General features: G+C 38.9%; 1 protein-coding gene across 2 annotated transcripts; it reads right to left on the bottom strand.

The window, feature by feature from the left end:
- Nucleotides 1–178: 178 nt before the first annotated feature.
- LOC139622777 (indoleamine 2,3-dioxygenase 2-like) lies at nucleotides 179–4,752 on the bottom strand. 2 transcript variants are annotated; one of them, XM_071480352.1, is made up of 10 exons: nucleotides 4,359–4,752; nucleotides 3,463–3,558; nucleotides 3,207–3,326; nucleotides 2,823–2,941; nucleotides 2,642–2,656; nucleotides 2,430–2,529; nucleotides 2,157–2,274; nucleotides 2,000–2,051; nucleotides 1,614–1,762; nucleotides 179–1,441 (listed from the first exon to the last, which is right to left on the bottom strand). In XM_071480352.1, exons 1-10 carry the CDS (start codon nucleotides 4,446–4,448, stop codon nucleotides 1,065–1,067), a joined length of 1,236 nt encoding a protein of 411 aa, XP_071336453.1. In that variant the 5' UTR covers nucleotides 4,449–4,752; the 3' UTR covers nucleotides 179–1,064. The 2 variants fall into 2 exon arrangements, with proteins under 2 accessions (XP_071336453.1, XP_071336455.1); XM_071480354.1 differs by lacking the exons at nucleotides 3,207–3,326; nucleotides 3,463–3,558.
- Nucleotides 4,753–18,049: the final 13,297 nt, after the last annotated feature.

The following is an 18,049-nucleotide window of genomic DNA, read 5'->3' as shown; positions in this document are numbered from 1 at the left end:
TTTGCTTTTATTTTACCAGTCCTCTATCTTTTGATTCCTACAGCAGTTTTTCCTCAGCTCACAGTTCTCTCTACAGATAGCTCCCTCCTCTGTCATCATTTTCTTAGTCTCAAAAACATAAGAGTTTCCATCTCCAATTTCTGTAACCAAATTATTTTATTGATCAAATGCAGTTTAGAAAAATGTGTTTATTCCATTTTTGGCATTTTTTTGTCTTATCGTTTGAACTGTATATATTATGGGTACATTTTTTCCATTTTATAAATAGTTCAGGTCAAAAGCAACATTATCAACATTACCATTATTGTTATAGTAACTCATTTATATACATATTAATTAAAATATTTTCAAAATGAAGTTAACATAATTTATCTAAAAATCATATAAGATTCAAATGTGTTCAGATACATTTGGATTTTAGCATTTTTTTATGCATACAAATAAAATCAGAATAAATAAAAAATAAAAGACTAAACTTTGTCCCTCTCTGCAGCATGGTCTGTAACTGTTTTTACAATCATATAGTGTGATCATATAAAGCATTATGTTAAAGTAAAGTTTATTTAATTATACATAGGGATGTATGCTATGGAAGTCTAATCCTGCCAAGTAGGGGAAAACATACACAGGTTTGACTTTTTGTTTGAGATAGTAAGTAAAGCATGACAAGAGTTCTTCTAATTTAAACCCAGGCTGAAAAGCAGGTAGTTCCCTTACTGGGAAAGTTTGGGGTCTGTAAGGCCACACCCACTGTGATGTCACATAATGCAAACTTCCACATTACCGCAGGGAAATGAGAAGTTGAACCACTCAGCCAAAACATTTCCAGCTGCTGTTAGGTTGCTATTCAATGCTAGAAGTTTCATGGGAACTAAAAGCACCCTAAACATTTACCAAGCACTAATATACAGTAAGGTGCTTGAATTCTAATAATGACAAATAGCATGGAGGTGATTTTGTTGATGCTTATTTTTGTATGTAAACCTGTCATAAATACAAGCTTAATAATGTAGTGATAAAAGTTGTTGTGTGTATTGTGCATATAATATTTTTTTTATTATTAATTACATTTCAGTTTCTCTAGAAACAGATGGACTCTTTAAGATCAGTGCTTTTTGTGTGGTATTACGAACACTCTTGAGGAAGACCATTAGGTTGGATCCACCGGTCCCTATGCTGTTCATCACAGTGCCCACTCCTCGGAGCGGGCAGCCCATGGCGCAGGTGCGGTTTCCAGGCACAATGATGTACTTGGTCACAGTATTGAGGTGGTAGCTCCGCAGATCCACCAGCGCTGAGACACAGGAGTTGTAGGCCTGGCAGAGATCAGAGCTGGAGCAGGAGAGAATGAAGTCTCGCAGAGATGGACGGACTGAGAGAGTTTCTATCAGCTGACGGTGGGCAGGAGGCATGTAATCTCTCATGCGCGTCAGGAAGGCTCCTTAGATCAATGAAGGGAACAGAAAAGCGACCTTTTTTTAAAAAAAAAAATTAAATAACAGCCTTTCCTGGAAACATTTTCTGTCCGAGCAATCAACTGACTGCACAAACCGAGTGATTAATTCATGAGAAGCATCTGAGGGGGTCAGAGGTTGAAGGAAATGCATCTTTACCTGTCTCATCCTCATGCTGGATACCCAGCAATGCATCAAAGCATTGAATGGCTGAACTCTGGGCTGCACTTCCACCTGATAACAAAATTGGCTCATTGCTCACACCATCATACAACAGCCCCCTTGGAAGCATAGGATTGTCTCTCCACCTAAAACAGTTCAAATTACATACATGTAGCATGAACCTCCTTTTTTCTATAGAAACACATGCAACCATTTTCCATGCTACCCAGTTGAACAGTGCTGCAAAAGCAAAAGTACAATAGAGGGGTAGAAGTAGAAGGGAGTTATGATGCCAAGTGAGATAAATCTGCACCAGATGAGATAAATATTAAAAGCATTAATAACTTCAGTATGCAGGACATTGTGAGAGGGCTAAAACTCACCCTGAGATAAAAATTCTCAATGTTCCATGAAACGCAGTTGGATCCACATGATCTAGAAAGAGCACAAATTCTGTTATTCTAATTTCGCTGCCTTCATAAAAGACACAGCATGTAAATTGATTAAATTCAGATGGGGATAGGTTTAATTTAAACTTACTGTGCATGAGTTTGAAAGTTTCCTTCATCTTCTTCAAAGACTGAACTACTTTGACGAGACCTTTCTGTATGCCGATGATGTCTGAGATTTTCATAGCGTGCATCACCTCCAGGGCCCCCTGGTTAGAGTTGAAAGTAAAGAAAAAGAATGTACCAATAAGTGACAAGGGACAAAGACACACATAGTATATGGTTGGGATGTAAGAATCACAGGCACATACAGGAAACATGCTGTGTTTCACAAAGGGGAAGTATAACGGCAGCTAGTACTAACCATTATGCCTGAACTGGCAGCCATCTCAACCAACAGTGACACAATGAAAAATCCCCTGCAACTCTCATCACCGGAGAAGGAAAATATCAAGTCCATGTTCCTATTTTTGAAAATGATGTTTTGAAAATACATGAGCAGAACATCACGAGTATCAGAAGTTGAAAACCTTGCGAAAGTGCAGAGTGAATAACTTTTCTTTTCCATCGACTCACCCTATTTCCATATCCCTAAAATGAAAATGAAAAAAAGAAGAAGAAAGTGTTATCTGTAGAGACAGAAATACCTGGCTACATACCTAGCCAGTTTTTGTAAGGTTATGGTTATGATAAAGAGGTTATATATGGACATGAAATCAAGACATTAAATAAGGCAGCAAAAAAAAACATTTCTCACCCTGTGGGATCCCTTAATTTCCAGTTGGCTAAAACTGAATCAGCATAAGTTAGGATTGGTGGAAGTCCTAGTCTGCGAGATACCAGCCAGAACGGCAAGGCCAGCGCTTTTGGGAGAATCTGTCAAACAACCGAAATAGTTTCAACCCAGAGGTTTTTAGCCATGGTGGTGGCATGTGTCTAGGGGTGGTAATGGCTGTCTGTTGGGTCAAACATTCATGTCCCCCTCAGGACTTTTCATCCAGGAATATCATCGGATCCAAATTTCAATGTGTCCAGTAAAATCAATGAGATTCCCATCAGGTTTTTAGCTCAAAGCTTCACTGTGTCAAGGTAAAGCCTCACAGAGCATCTAGTATGGCTGTAATCCTCTTAAGCATTTTACCTGAGCAGGCGCATGTCGTCCTTCCTGCCATACATATCCCATGCTGATGAACCCCAGCACTAGGTGAGCTAGCCTGAGCTCTCGGTCATTGCTCAGGAGATGGGGAATCAAGACCGGCATCTGGATTGTTACAGATTTGGTACAAGTTTTTTGTGTTTATAGTTCCATTTTCCAGAGCAGCAAACACCGTTATGGCTTTCACCTTTTTTTGTTTTTACTTAACATTTTTATTACGTAAGTCTTTGCTCATTCTCACCTTGTGAACCAGATCCCGTAGTTTACGTGACTCTATCAGATGTGTGAGATTATTTGCCAGGTCCATCCACACTCGATAATAGTCTGGAAGGTTAGTCTAGACAGTAATAAGAATAAAATGACTTGCTCATTGATTTTTGATTGGTTTCTTTTTTTTTTTAATGGAGGATTTTCATGTAGAATGTAATCCGTAACATCATCAGCTCATGTTTGCCACGGTGCCTGACCTGCATGTCAGGGAATGACTGGTGCTATCAATCAGAGAGGAAAGCAATTTAAAAGAGGAGGCAGAAGAAAACTGAAAAATTATTGAGTAGAAAACAAGGGCTGTCCCAATGGGAAATCCCTGTGCAAACAGTGAAGTAGGCTGTGCTTGATCCTAATATTTGATTCTTTATAATATATGAATTTTAAAAACAAAAAACAATGTCAATGCTGAATTGTAACTTTAGCATTTTGTCAATTCTTCCCATTAAATAAGTTGTCAAATTTGAGTTATAGAGTATGAACTAAATTATTTCTATCAAATGTCCTCCAATACATAAAAGAGTTTTTATGTCACAACAATATCCACATTTGGCAATTTAAGTATATTGAACCCTTTAATGTACAGCACTGGATATTGAGCAGGCCCAGTCATGTGAACAGCTCAATAAAAAACTTGAGGAGACAGGCTTTCACCAGATCAATGACCCTCTATAACCTTACTTGAAAACAAGGATAATAATCCTTTTCAGCCAAGAGAGACTAGTGTATGTAGTGTCTGTATGTACAGTACTGTTATTTTCATCACATCTTGTAGCTTTGTTTGAGATCTGCTTTGATTGATATATGGCAAAACTATAGACAGAAAAAGTTTATTGTTATGAGAAAAGAAAAAGTGACAATGAAACTTACCAGTGGCTCCTCAAGGAGAAATCCAAGCTCCTCAGAAATATCAAATGCATCAAAGTCTGCCTGAAGTGTTTCTCTGTTGATTGTCCCCATATGCTCTGCCCTGTACTCTACTGCAATACTCTGGCAACGTGAAGAGAATCTCTGTGTGTGTGACAATCAATTGCTGAACTGTCACTGAACCTGTATTTGCTACTTTTGCCACATCCCTTTTTTCAGCACACCCTCAGCAAAGAGCCAATCAGATTACTTTATTACAGACGTTAACTCTCTCATAGTGCTAACAGTCAACACTTAAAAATATGTTTCATTTAACGCTTATGGAGTTAATGTTTCAAAACACTAAATATGTTTCAGGTGAACATGACTACAAAAAACACACTACTGATTACTAACTGCCTCATTTATTGAAGAAAGCCGTACAGTGTTCAAAGGTCCCTACTGTATGGTTATGTGTGTGAAGAGTTACATTACTTTAACGGTGCTAACATATTACAGCATACATAAAATCACATTTAAACAAACTGCTAATATTTGTTGGCTTATCTGTCTTTTCCAAATGGCCATAAATGGACATATGTCCTATTTAACAAGCTTTCTTTAGAGATGAAATGTTCAAGTTGCAATTTGACCTAATCTTGTCCAGCCTCCTCCAAAATATTATTAAATATTATATAAATATATATAAATAAGGTATAATTTTCTGAAAGCTTTCTATCCAAGGCTATGTAGAAGCTGGAAATCTGTGCTTTTGAAGTCCCTGTGGCCTGAAGATATGGCTGGGGGTTTCCTTCAATGGTAATGAGGTTGTCCTCCAGGCTCTGGCAGGACTGAAACACACAGAAAAACATCTACATATAAGCCATTAGTTTAAAAATGCTGCAAGAATCACAACATTTGAAACTGGATCGTATTGTCTGGACAGACCTTTTGAAATTTCACCAGCTGATCTGTTGCCTCTCTGATATTGATTTTCTTGGGCTGCTTCCCTCCAGCTGGTTGCAGAGTCAGAAGATGCAGTGAGACAAGAAGAGAAGCCATGTAGCTGTCCCACTCTGCACACAGTGTAAATAACACAATCTATTCCAGAATGCCTGTCTTCACATTTCTACCTTGAGGAGGACAAGGTTACCTCTGTCTTCTGCTATTCATCTCATCATCTTAAACCTCACTACTCTGAGTGGGCAAATCATTAAAAACTTGTGTTGTGCATTGGTCAATTCCACAAACTTTATCTTAAAGGATAGATTCAGGTTTGATCAAGGTGGGGAAAAGTGGAGCCTTAAAACTTTGAGTCTGGAGTTTGAATATTTCAGAGTAGAAACATCATAGAGCTGCAACAACATGATACACAGCGTGCAGGAAGTATATAGTGTCAGACAGGACTGTCAAACTACACGTTAAAGTCCACTTCTTTGGCTGTTGTAAATTCTGGAAAGACATCCTCATTCAACTCTACGTCCTGCTCATCTCTGACTTTTAGCTCTGTATTTTCAACTTCACTTCACTACATCCATGGTTTGGTCCGTTACCATCCAAGCCATCCAGAGTCTACCGCTAAAGGAAACTACACATGCTCAGTAGATATGTTGATAGAACTGGAAATACTGTAAGATAGCATTGACGAACTTCCAGACACAGAAAAGAAGTAATGAGGAGTATGACGTTATAAGTTATTTACAGATGAGGTGCAAGCGTTAACTTCAGCAGCTAGTTAGCAAGTTCGTCCAAGAAAAAAAACGTACAAATATATTACATTGACAGATAATCTCTCACAGGATAACATATAGTTTTAGAGGTAAAATGGCATTTTAACCTGCCTCACTACGAAGTCCAGTGAACATTGGTACAGCAGGTGTAGTGTTGAATCAGCTCCTTGACAACCAGTGAATGAAACTAACACCTAAATATTACTCCGCCAAAGAGTATCCTCCAACACCAGCTGTAGTTTAAATGAGAAAATCTAAGTCTCACACATTTTTGTCACACACATTATTCAACTCCAGAAATTCGCTGTGTAGCCCTCTGTAAAGTGAGGAGTTAACAGACCACAGCGGAAATTCCCTGTTTTGTATTTCATGCAGGATAAAGGCTTTCTTCTCATTTTTGGCAGTTGATGAAAGAAACTGAAAACAATTGCTGCTGCCCAATAACAGAAAATATCCAGATAGTAATGGCTCACATTCTCTGAAATTGTATGACTCATCCTCATACGGTATATTAGTCATTTACTGACTAAAATACCAAAGGTTTACAAATACACACAACTGCTGACTGTCCCAAACTCATTGGACAGCAATGAATCACTGGGGGAAAAATGCTGAATATGCCCCCCCCCCCAATCATACCTTCTAAACATGCACAGGTCGAATATTCAGATATCCATCATCACTGAGGTTCTAAATGTACACACCAACATGGAGAGCTGTGGTTGAAGGAACAGATTGAGACTAAATTTTGCAAACTTAACCTAAATACCTCAAAGATTCAAAAAACCCTCCTACCAGCTCATGAACTGAGGATGGAGTGCTTCCAAAAATTCAAACCTTAATGTATTCTGTTATTTTTTCTTTTTCTGGGTGCTGCTCTGATGATTGACAACTGATATGTCGGACGCTGTTAGTCTGGAAAAAGTGTCTCAGACAATGCTGAATTTTATCCGCAGCAAAACACTCAAAACTGCAAATGCAAATAGTTGGTGTCAGTGATATAAATGGCACAATGAAAGTATTCGAGAACGTGCACAGATTGATATGTTTTGCAGTCTCCACTGGTACATTTTATTTGTCTCTTTCGCTTCCTCAAGCACAAAGAGAGAATTTTTTCCAGTAAAACCAGACCAAGAGATATTTTTGTCATTTTGATTGAGCATGATTGGGAAAATGCTTCTCCACAATCAAACATTTCCTTGTGTAACTGTGAAAGTCAGCAGCATTCACAGTGGACTCTGTTGTGAATGAGCCTCTACAACCAGACAGAGAAGTATCCCTCGATCTTGTTTTATGAAAATATATGAGATTATCTTCAGTGTTTTTCCAGCCTTAAGAGGAACGTTTTGATTACAGGGACAAACACTGTATTTGCACCATTTGTATTTTAAGGACAGCTGATGTTTAACAAAGCACCTTTTTCCAACTTGAATTCTCTTTAGCTCCTTCTCTCTATCTCTGGAACATATTATTCCGTCTATGAAGGTCAAGTATCTCTCTCTATTCCAGCCTGTATTGGACATTATTTTGCAGATGTCTTACAACAATCAGATACCAGATATAGTAATCTGTAATATATTATCCAAGTCCACAGTGGACCACCGTGGACTTTATTATGCCTTAGAAATGCTGGTGTCCATCTGAACAATCCTTCATTTGGAAATAATGGAGTGATTTATTTTGATAAGGAGTCAGAGGAAGAAACACTTTCACATTTTCCATTTCCTGGTTTATGTTGATATGTATCTGAGTATTTTCAGATTCATGTACTGACTAACGCAGATAAAAATACATATATCTGAAAGCAATGTGTTAGTGATTAGTATAGTAAGTGTTCTTTTATTGTGCATTTGGTTTGATTATGTTTAATCATTAAAGTTTAATTGAAGCATTTTAAATTGTAACTAGCAAATCAAAGGTCGACCAAAGGTTTATATTTATCTATATTTTGGGGAAATTTCCAGCATGATACTACAGTTTTTAAACATATTTAAAGTATTTGTACCTGACTGTTAAGATTTTAACATGTTACAACAGAATTCAAAGTATATATATTGCAAGTGTGCTTTGGCATCTGCAAAGATGGTATTTTGAAAATATATAAAGGCCCACATTTTAACCAGACTTTAACTGACACTCCTGTGCTCCCTAAAGTACAAAGAGACATTCACAGGACCTTTGACAAACTATCTGACACTGAGTCTTACAAATAAAGTTGACTTGACATGTTTTTTTTTAAAGCGATATACAGGTAGTAAAGTTTATGATTGTAATGGCAGTTATTGTTACTTTTTACAGCAGAAGTTGCAATAATAGTGGATGCAAGCTTATCATTTTACAATAGTGTAGTCAAAAAGAGTAGAAGCAATAGTATTTTTGCAGTGGCACAATCTGTTCAGGCTTTGTGTAACAAGCCCCTGGGTTGACCCCAGCCCTTCTTGTGAGGGGGTTAGATGTTTTCGTTGTACATCCTCTCGTACACACAGCACAGAATACCACAGAAGCCTCTGCAGTGCTGGGAACATCCATTAGTATTGTGAAGGCATATGTAGAATCGTATCCAAGTAGTTTGGCTTCTTTCACTACAACATCTTAATCTGATGCCTTGTGAAAAACTAAGCTGCTACTTTTTATGTACCATCACAAATTTACCACAGCATGAAATTAAACAAATGAGAAATTTTTATCTCCACTAACATTTGTTTAGGATTTTAAAATCAACAAAACACCCCCATTCTGCTTCCTGCCTGGCACATTTCGTGCGCTCTCTGTTTGTAGTGCATGTGTTGTATGAGCTCAAATGCATCAGTCAAGGCCCAGTGGGGTACACGTAGATGCCAAGTGAAATTTGTATTATTGACCAAGGCTGTGCACCAACTGTGAGCCTTTTTGAAGGTTGGGCTAGTTTTCTTGCATTACACATCAGTGCAAGATCAGTCCAAACAATAAGAAACATCACATCAAAAGAGAAGGCTAGATAAACATATATAAGTCTTTTTTATTCTGACAGAAAAAGACCTGATTTCTCTGCTAAAATATTTAGTTCTCAGCCAGGACTTGTATATGTGTATGTTTTTATATTCCTTTATGCATTGGTCAGTGTTTGATTGTGTGTTTGTGTGTAGAACACATTAAGATGCTATGGGAAATACCCATTGAATCCCTGATATTTAAATTCATGTCCAAAGTTTGATGACTTTCCAAAAAAGATAATACCTCTGAAACATGAGATCATATCTATGGCTACAATATAAATCCTACTTAAAATGATATTACAATCCATTATGCATTGTGTATGTATTATCTTATCATCAATACAAAAGTACTGCCGGGTGTTTTTCCAATGGGGTAAAGCGGTTTCATACATGTGACTGCTTTATAGAGGCTGTTTTATCCTCTGTCAGCGGGAGGTGCTTGGTTATTTCTCTGGGATTTGATCAGGTCGGGAGTTTAGACCCATATCTGAGCCGCTTTTTGTCAGACGCCTGCATCACAGCAACATTAGCAGTGCAATCGCCTCCCCCAACCTATCATGTGAGCCCACAGTTTCATCCTCCCATTGTCAGCATGCTTTACTGCCACTGCCAGCAATCTCTCAAACCATTTAACCCTCCAGAGCAGCGGGAGAAACCAGCAGGAAGGAGAGACGAGCAGGAGCCATGAGAGCTGTGGTGCTCAAATTAATTTCAAGACCACTTACCAAGTCATCAGACACAGGGAGCGCAGAGGGACAGTAAATTTACTCTGCAAGGGGAGAAGTGGATAAATTGGTAAAAGGGACTTGAAATCAGAACAGAATCTGTGCCGTGTAATCCTTCAAGGGGGCAACAGGGGAAGCTGCAGTGTTTGGCGCTGAGGTTCATCTTCCAAATGTGTCCACTCTTTCAGTCACATATCTCTCATCCTGCCATCCCTCATTTCTTTCTGTTTTCCGCTCACTGTCTGACACTCTCCAGTTTGTTTTCTTCTCTCTCCCACATCTACATTGTCTGGAGGCAAAAGAACGGTGTCCAGCTGGCATGTCTACTGATGGAAAGAGAACCGCTCAGAGAAATGCTTTCCTTCTCTGCACTCCCTTGAGTGTTAATTGTATAACAGTATGTACAAAAATGAGATTATCAGGAGAGCATTTATCTTCCATGGTTAGAATTTTTAGAAATTAATGTATACGATTACTGATCTATGTCTTTCTCACCATTTACATGTACAAAACACAGGCACGTAATCCATCCTGTCATCCTATTAATGGATGTTTACAATTCATTTTGGGGAAATCAAGTTGCAAATAAGAAACACTTTTGCATGTACTTCAGTTCATCAGAAATTGTGTCAATTAAGGCAAATTATAAAGCTTTCTTTATAATTATAATTTAATTAATATAATTATAATTATAATAACAAATGAGTCTAAAGGGTCTTTGGCTTTCTCATCTCGTGTGACAAGTTTTGCAAATTGCCTTATTTGTAATTCATCCAAAATAATTCCCCATGCACATTCACCCTGGCTTCAGGCGAGCCAACACATGAACCAAGGTTAAGGACTTGTCTAAATGTTCTCTGTGAAATGTGTCAAATGATGCACCATCCAAGAGTCAAACATAAGCCTGTGTAAGTCTGACAGTCCTATCCCCAGGGGAACTCTTTCAAATGTTGTCTTATTCCGGTTTTTATTTACCAGCAGTTGGACTAATAACAAAGTCAATTTCACAGCAACTCACTCCCACATGCTGCTCCACTTGCTTTAAATATGTTATGTCAAAGTGTGTCGTTAAGAAAGCTAAGAAAATGCTGCACCATGCTTTTTGCCCTGGACTAGTTAACAAAAACCTGATGTTTTTTGAACACGCACAAGTTTCCTCTTTACCTGTCAAGCTCAAAAGCTGCTGTAATAACTGGCAGACCTTTCAGCATCTTTGCACTCTGAGAAAGCCTATGAGAACGATCACAACCTGAGATGCAGAGCTCAACCTTTTTCATCAGGCAGCGCAGCACTTAACTGGGGCTAAATGGGGTCAAATTACGGTTTTGTTCAGACAAAGCATTATAATTATGATGTTAAAAATTCCCACTGTGTACGGAGTGCACTGTAATAACTGTAAAAAACCAAGTCAATCATATGACTTTGTAGACAGTCTAATGGTGTATTTTTATACAATTATATAATCATTTTTAAAATTGACTTGCTATATTATTTTATATAATTGAGCTGTAGAAATCAGTCATGTGAACGGGAGATTCGTACAAGTGTGAATAATGTGAACTGTCACATGGAGAAAAATGAATCAACTGACCATTCACTAAACCCCATCTGTCTTATTTGCCGTTGCTACACCTGTCCGATCTCACATGGTACGTTGCTTAAAATGACAACTACTCAAAATTCCTCGTCGTTTTTCAGTGGGTCGGTGGGTCCTAAATTTCAGAGGGCTATCTGCTTTTGAATGGCTTCAGCTGATTCATTTGAACACAAGAATTTTGTTTAAGGACTGTCAAACCTGCAGTTGATGGCTACATGCATGATATCACGCTAAAAGACAGACGCTAATCCTGCATGTTCCAGTTAGCTTGAAAAATGTATTCAAATTCAGTCTGACATAACTGTCGGTGGATTCTTATCTTACGTAACAGTCACTTGGTCATATTTTCAAATAGTATGTTTTTAACTTTTATCTTTACAAGAGAAAAAAGGCTTTTAGGAAGACAAACCAATGCTGGCAAACCTAATGCCATCTTGGGTAAAGTTGACTGTGGTTGCATCTCAAGCAAGAGCTTTTCTTGTTGTTTTCAGTTATGTACTGTATGAATAATATATACTTTTTAAATACTCTTTCTAAAATAATTTAAGACTCTAGGCCAAGCGTTCATTAATTATTAAAATGATATTGCATTATTCAATAACCAATCATTAAACTCAGATTATTTTGCTGTAGGACCTTTAAAATGTTATTATTTTGCACTTAGCATCTCACTATCTGAGATGTGAAAACTGTGACTGTGCTGAACAATGAGAGGTAGGGCAAATTATGACAGACTATTTATCAGCCTCTGGAGTAATCTCCTGAAGATGTCATACGAGACAAGCAGAGTCCCTCCTGCTGCTGGTCATGCCTCTAACATATGGGACATGTCAGCAGAAAAAGAAAACAAAGACTAAACATTTTGGATAAAGAACACAGCCATTTGTAGCTCTGGTTATGTGTCCATGTTTCCACATCAGGATGTACGCACACAGTGAATACACACACACACACACACACACACACACACACACACACACAACCCCCACTAATCTACCCTCTCCATCCCTTTCAACATCCACTTGCTGCAGCCTTCTGGACAGACACAGCCGAGGGTGGGTCATTAGTCAAACCTAGAGGATGAGTCGTGGGGGTGTGTGGTGTCCATTCTGCGCTACAGCAGGGTGCCCTTCTGTCTGCCTGTACTAACTGATGCTGGGACAGTCCCTCTTGAACTATATCCATATTTCAACTGAACTGTCAGACAGCCCAGTCCTGAGGCACTACTGTATGCACTCAGTCAGTCACCGTATGACGTTTGGCACTGCTGCTGCTTCTGTGACAAGAAAGTGTGTTATAACCACTGATGAGGGCTTGAACAGTTTAATGGGAGATTTGATGTTCAGTCTCCTGCCTGTCCAAGAACTGCACATAAGGTTAACAGTTTAGCACCTGTTTATTTTCCGACAGATTTATCAGATTAGGATCGATTTTGTGGCTATTGTGTATTTTTAATATGCTTTTAATGAGGAAGTAACATACTGTGAATCACAGCTTAACTAACAATGGTGGTCTCAGTGACCAGTGAGGGGAGCTCAGTGATTCACACTTGTACTGAAGACCTCTCATGACCTGGTATAGTCCAACAGCAGATTTCAAGATGGTGTAATTTCAAAATTTGGAGAGTAGAATTGATACTTGTTGATCTAAATACATCACAGATAGATAGGATGAGAACAACCCAGATAAGGTTCACTGTTCTGTAAGTTAATGTATGTTTCACTGGGCCTCATTAATCAACATGCTCACAAATGAGTGTGCAAGTTTGTTTGTACGCTTCGGCTGTGTGTTGTTGTCTCTCTCTTTTCACACACTATACTCTGTGTATTTTAATGACTTAGCAAAAAGCTTTAAATATAATTACTAAAACTGCAAATAAGAGACTCAATCTACAAACGAATAAAAAGTCAGTATGCACAAAAGAAGGCAGGACATAATTGAAGTGAAAGCAAGTCTAAAATGATGTGCTTTTAAAATAGACCGGTTGAATTGTCTTATTTCAGAGTCAGGTCTGTTTTTTTAGATCTCAGGCTGTGAGTAGAAACATCAGCACTTAATCCCCCGTGTGTCTTAAAATAATCGTTAAAATCTTCAAAATCTGCAATAAAGCACCAAGGTTACCAATGCAAAGAGGCTGAATGAAGGATTATACATTCTCCTGTTAGATCTTAGATCTTGAGGGTCAGACCAAGATGTCCAGCACTACTACACATTTTAAATGGATAATCAGCACAATATTGAATAGGGGGGCACTGAAGCAAGTACTGGTGAAAATGTTAAGTGCATCTGTTTATGTACTCTTTATATATTCTTGACAGTGCCATTATTCATGTATTTTTATAGAATTCTTATGCAGCATAAAGCTTTTCGATGTTGACCTTTGCATTATCAGTGTGGAACCTCTTTCCTAGTACCACTTGACTGTGTCACTGTGGATAGGTGGGCAGTTCTACACTGGGCCAGCACTACCTCACTTCTTACAGTATGTTTTCTGGGGGTAGTTTTAATCTGCATGTCTTCATTCATGTCTTGAATGTCACTACAAAGTTTCTGAAACAGGACGCTATGAGATTTGTGAACTAACTTCAGACCACATAGCACTCATGTTAAAGGTAAGGTCTGCATTTTGCATTATCACATTAAAATGTAAGGTTGCATTCATCCATCCATTAATTTTCAACCTCTAAATCAGGGGTCGGGTCACAGTGGCAGCAGGTCAAGCAAGGTGGTCCGGACATCCCTCTCCCCACCCCTCCTGGGGAATGCCTCAGGCCAGATGAGATATATGCTTCCTCCAGCGTGTTCTGGGCCTGCCCCAGTGTCACCTACCAGTTGGATGAGCCTGGAAGACCTCCACTGGGAGGTGCCCTGGCAGAATCCAAATCAGATGCCTGAACCACCTCAACTAGCTTCTTTCCAGTCTGAGCTCCTCAAATGGCTGTGGCTCAGGTTAGAGTGGTTTGTCCACGAATAGTAGGCCGTTGGTTTGATTCCCGGCTCTTCCTGTCCGCATGTTGAAGTGTCCTTGGGCAAGATACTGAACTCCAAAATGCCCCAGAGCCCCAGATCTAACATTAGTAGTTAGTGTTTGTGGTATGTGGTATGCTGTATGTATAAAAAAAATGAAATAAAATAAAAAAATAAGCTGTGTGAATGGGTGAATGTGGCTTGTGATGGAAAACACTTTAAGTGGGCAATAAGACTAGAAAAGCACTATATAAATGCAGTCTGATCTAAGGGTGAGCACAGCCACACTATGGAGAAAACTCATTTCAGTCACTTGTATCTCTTTGTTTCGGTCACTACCCAAAGCTCATGAGGATCTGAACATAGATTAACTAGTAAATCAGAAGCTTTGCCTACCAGGGCTCAGTTCTCGCTTCACCACAATGGTCCAGTACAAAGCCGCCCCGATCTGCCTGTCGATCTCCCGCTCCAGTCCACCCTGGGACCCTGAGATATTTAAACTCCTTCACTTGTACAGTGTAAGGTTTTTTGTTGATTAATGTGATTATATTTAATAATAATTTATAGTCATGATGGTTATAATGCTATCTGTGTATTATCTAGTGGCTTCTATGTCATGGAATGCATCATGCAGTTGTGTACTGAAACAGAGCCACACATCCTTAATTTCCTTTAACTTACATGTCTCTTATTCAAATCTAACTCCAAATTGGACAAATCCAAGTGAGCCCAGTTAAGACTTCATATGCAAATGTACTAGCAGGAAGCCTTAGTAAAATAAATATATAACCCCATCCCATATGCTGTGTTGTATTTATATTTCATTGTAGCAAACATAAAGACAAGGCTGTTTCTGAACATGTTGGTGTCCTGGAGCAGACATCCACTGGTGCTCAAAGGAAATCTTTATAAAGACGACTAAGGGTGCAACTTAAAAACAAGCCAATGTTATCATAAAAACAACATTTTGTTGCAGAAGGGGCCAAGATACCTGCATGCAGACAACAAAAAAGCTCAAGTTTAAGCATGAATAATGTTTAAAAGAGAGTTTCTTTAAAGGCTGTTTAGGTGCAGGACTTGGACTTTAACAAATGCATCTGGACAGTCAGAGATCCTATAACAGCTGATAAATGCAGACTTAATAGCTGCCCTTGAATAAACTCTGATGTGCTAACAGGATATGATTAATGCATCCAGAAGTCACGGTGGAGCATTGATTTGAATCCACTATGTGAAAAATAAGTTTCTCTCTCTGTGTGCTTCAAAAGTATTCTATCTAATGGCTGCTGGCTGTGATAAAGTAAACATCACACAACAAGAGTTTTGGCTGACTTTCAAAAAACGTACATAGCTGCTGCAGCAACAGAAAATAATGCTAAAGTACAGTCAAGGAGCTATTAGAGTGAAACATCTCTGAATGACCTTGAGGGAAAATGTAATATGAAAACACATTCAGGTTTATCTTTAGTCCTGCCTTGAGTGTTGTCTGTTCATGCAGATCATTTTAATTTTATCTGCCTAAATTTGGAAATATCCTGCATATCTCCTTATTATAATGCACCCAGTGTCATCAGCCTCGCAAAAGATTACATCGTCCTTCCAAATTTAGTGACACCGTCATACATGATAATCCCCACACAGGTTAACAGGTTTTGCTGCCCCACTAAACTACTTGTATGTTGTTTTTGTGTGTTTCCATGCAGGTGGGTGTATTATTATTTTCCTGGTGAAGTGTCCCTTTTCGTTTAATGCATTCATGATAGGCAAGAGAAAAGAAAATAGTTCAAAAGAAAAACAAGAGTACTTGAGATTAAAGATGAAGGACAAATTGAATATTCTTTTTTTTTTTTTTTCATTTTCTCTGTCCCTTAACTCACAACTATTACACAAGTGATGCAGCCAGTACTTGGTGCCTGCAGGTATCATTTAATGGGCAAGCTGATCCTTAGTTTGTCTTTTGAAGAAACAACAGCCCTGAGCTGTTGGATGATGAAAGGTTATTGTCTGGGATCACTGTTTTGCCTATCAGCATCGCCCCCTGGAAGCCAGGTCTGACAACTTTGACATGAGGCCTCCTGGAGATGCACTGGACCAGGCAGTGTAGCCTGTCTCCTCAACATCAGGCTCGCGATGCTGCCAAACAGGTAACATTAATCAACAATAACAGCTAGTGAAAGTGATCAAGGAAACAAGCCACAGAGAATATGAGGAATGTAATAAAAGATTTTGTAAATACAGTAATAGATATTCCATTCCCAGAAACAGATGATTAGCAGCATCAAATAAAATAGAAAAGAAAGACAACCGTACATACTAAATAATATTAATGTGTTTTGACTTGTAACTGGATCAGTTGCAGGTGAGAATACTGAACATAATTCTCATCAGAGAATCAATAACCTCAAATTCATGCATGGAAGACGTGCAAGTTGATTCTTGCGCCTTGTGCAGTCCAAAGCACTCACATGAATTTATTCATACGTTCTGTGCTGACAGCAGGCTGTAAATAATCATTTGGCTCATGCAAGTGGTGGAAGCATATTGTCTGAGGAATAGATTGCTGTCTGAGATTCCTCAGCTGTCTTCCTGTTTTAATTCCCAGACAAATGAGACGTATGCAAGTTTTGACAGATTGTCTGTCATTCAGTTTGTGATAGCTCTGTGTGTGACTGTGTGTGACTGTGTGTGTGTGTGTGTGTGTGTGTTTGTCTGAGTGTGTTTGTTTCTGGATACTCTGGGACAAAGTTGTCACTTCACAATACAATGCTGGAGAATATTCTCTCAAGAACAATTGTGTAGCGTTTGAAAAATGTCAACCGACAAATTGACCGCTAGCATCCAGAGATATCACTTCCAACGAGACGCAAATCCATTTTAAAATGACATGAAAAATCTGTTGCTCATGGTTTGTTATTCTGACCTAGCACAAAACAAATGCTTCATGCAAATGCCTGTTTAAATGCAAAAAGAATTGTACAGAGCACTTTACTGCAAATGTGCACAAAGACTGTGTGAGTCAACAGTCCTGCCACAGCAGTGCTTCCTCGGTTCTTTTTACATATTGACTTTTGTCATTACCTCACATGAGTGATGTTAAATGGAAGCAAATGGTGCAGTGAAATGTATAAGAATGATGGGCCCCCTCAGGCCATGAATAACTCAGAGACCTTCACAGTCAGTGAATCCATCTAGAGGGTTCTCCATATGTACAGAAGAGCACACCAGTGTGTTTATGACTGTTTTGTTAGTCCAGCTCTTGCAAATTGATTTCAGTAGGTTTAGAACCAGACTCCAGCTCTCATCCCTCAGCAATTATCTGCCACCATGTTGGCTGCCACTCTCTGACATGTGGGCTGCAGATGGCCGTCCTGTGTAACACTGCCAGGACAGGGGCGACTGGTCCCTGTGCAAAACAATTGTCACAATTTGCCACATGACACTTTCGCTATAATGAGTCCCATTCATTAAAATCTCCTTGTCTTCCGAAGGCGTGCGTGCACACACAACAGGCCTTCGTCTCTACTTCTTCACAGAAAACACTAAACTCTCAGCGCAGAGCAGAGCAGCAGAAAAGGCGTGTCAGGAATTCCAAAGAGGGCCAGCAAATGTGTTCTACATCTGTAGTTTGTCAAGGAAAAAACTGAAATAATTTTAAGTTTTACATGGGCAAGACAAGCTCTTCCTACAGTGGATCATGCTGTAAAAACCTATTGACCACAGG

The sequence above is a fragment of the Trachinotus anak genome, unplaced genomic scaffold (assembly GCF_046630095.1).
Source record: "Trachinotus anak isolate AG129_WGS33_773 ecotype Australia unplaced genomic scaffold, CSIRO_AGI_Tana_v1 ptg000007l, whole genome shotgun sequence".
In the NCBI taxonomy this organism is placed as follows: Eukaryota; Metazoa; Chordata; class Actinopteri; order Carangiformes; family Carangidae; genus Trachinotus; species Trachinotus anak.
The sequence above is the reverse complement of the archived record's forward strand: the minus strand, read 5'-3'. Positions and strand labels throughout refer to the sequence as shown.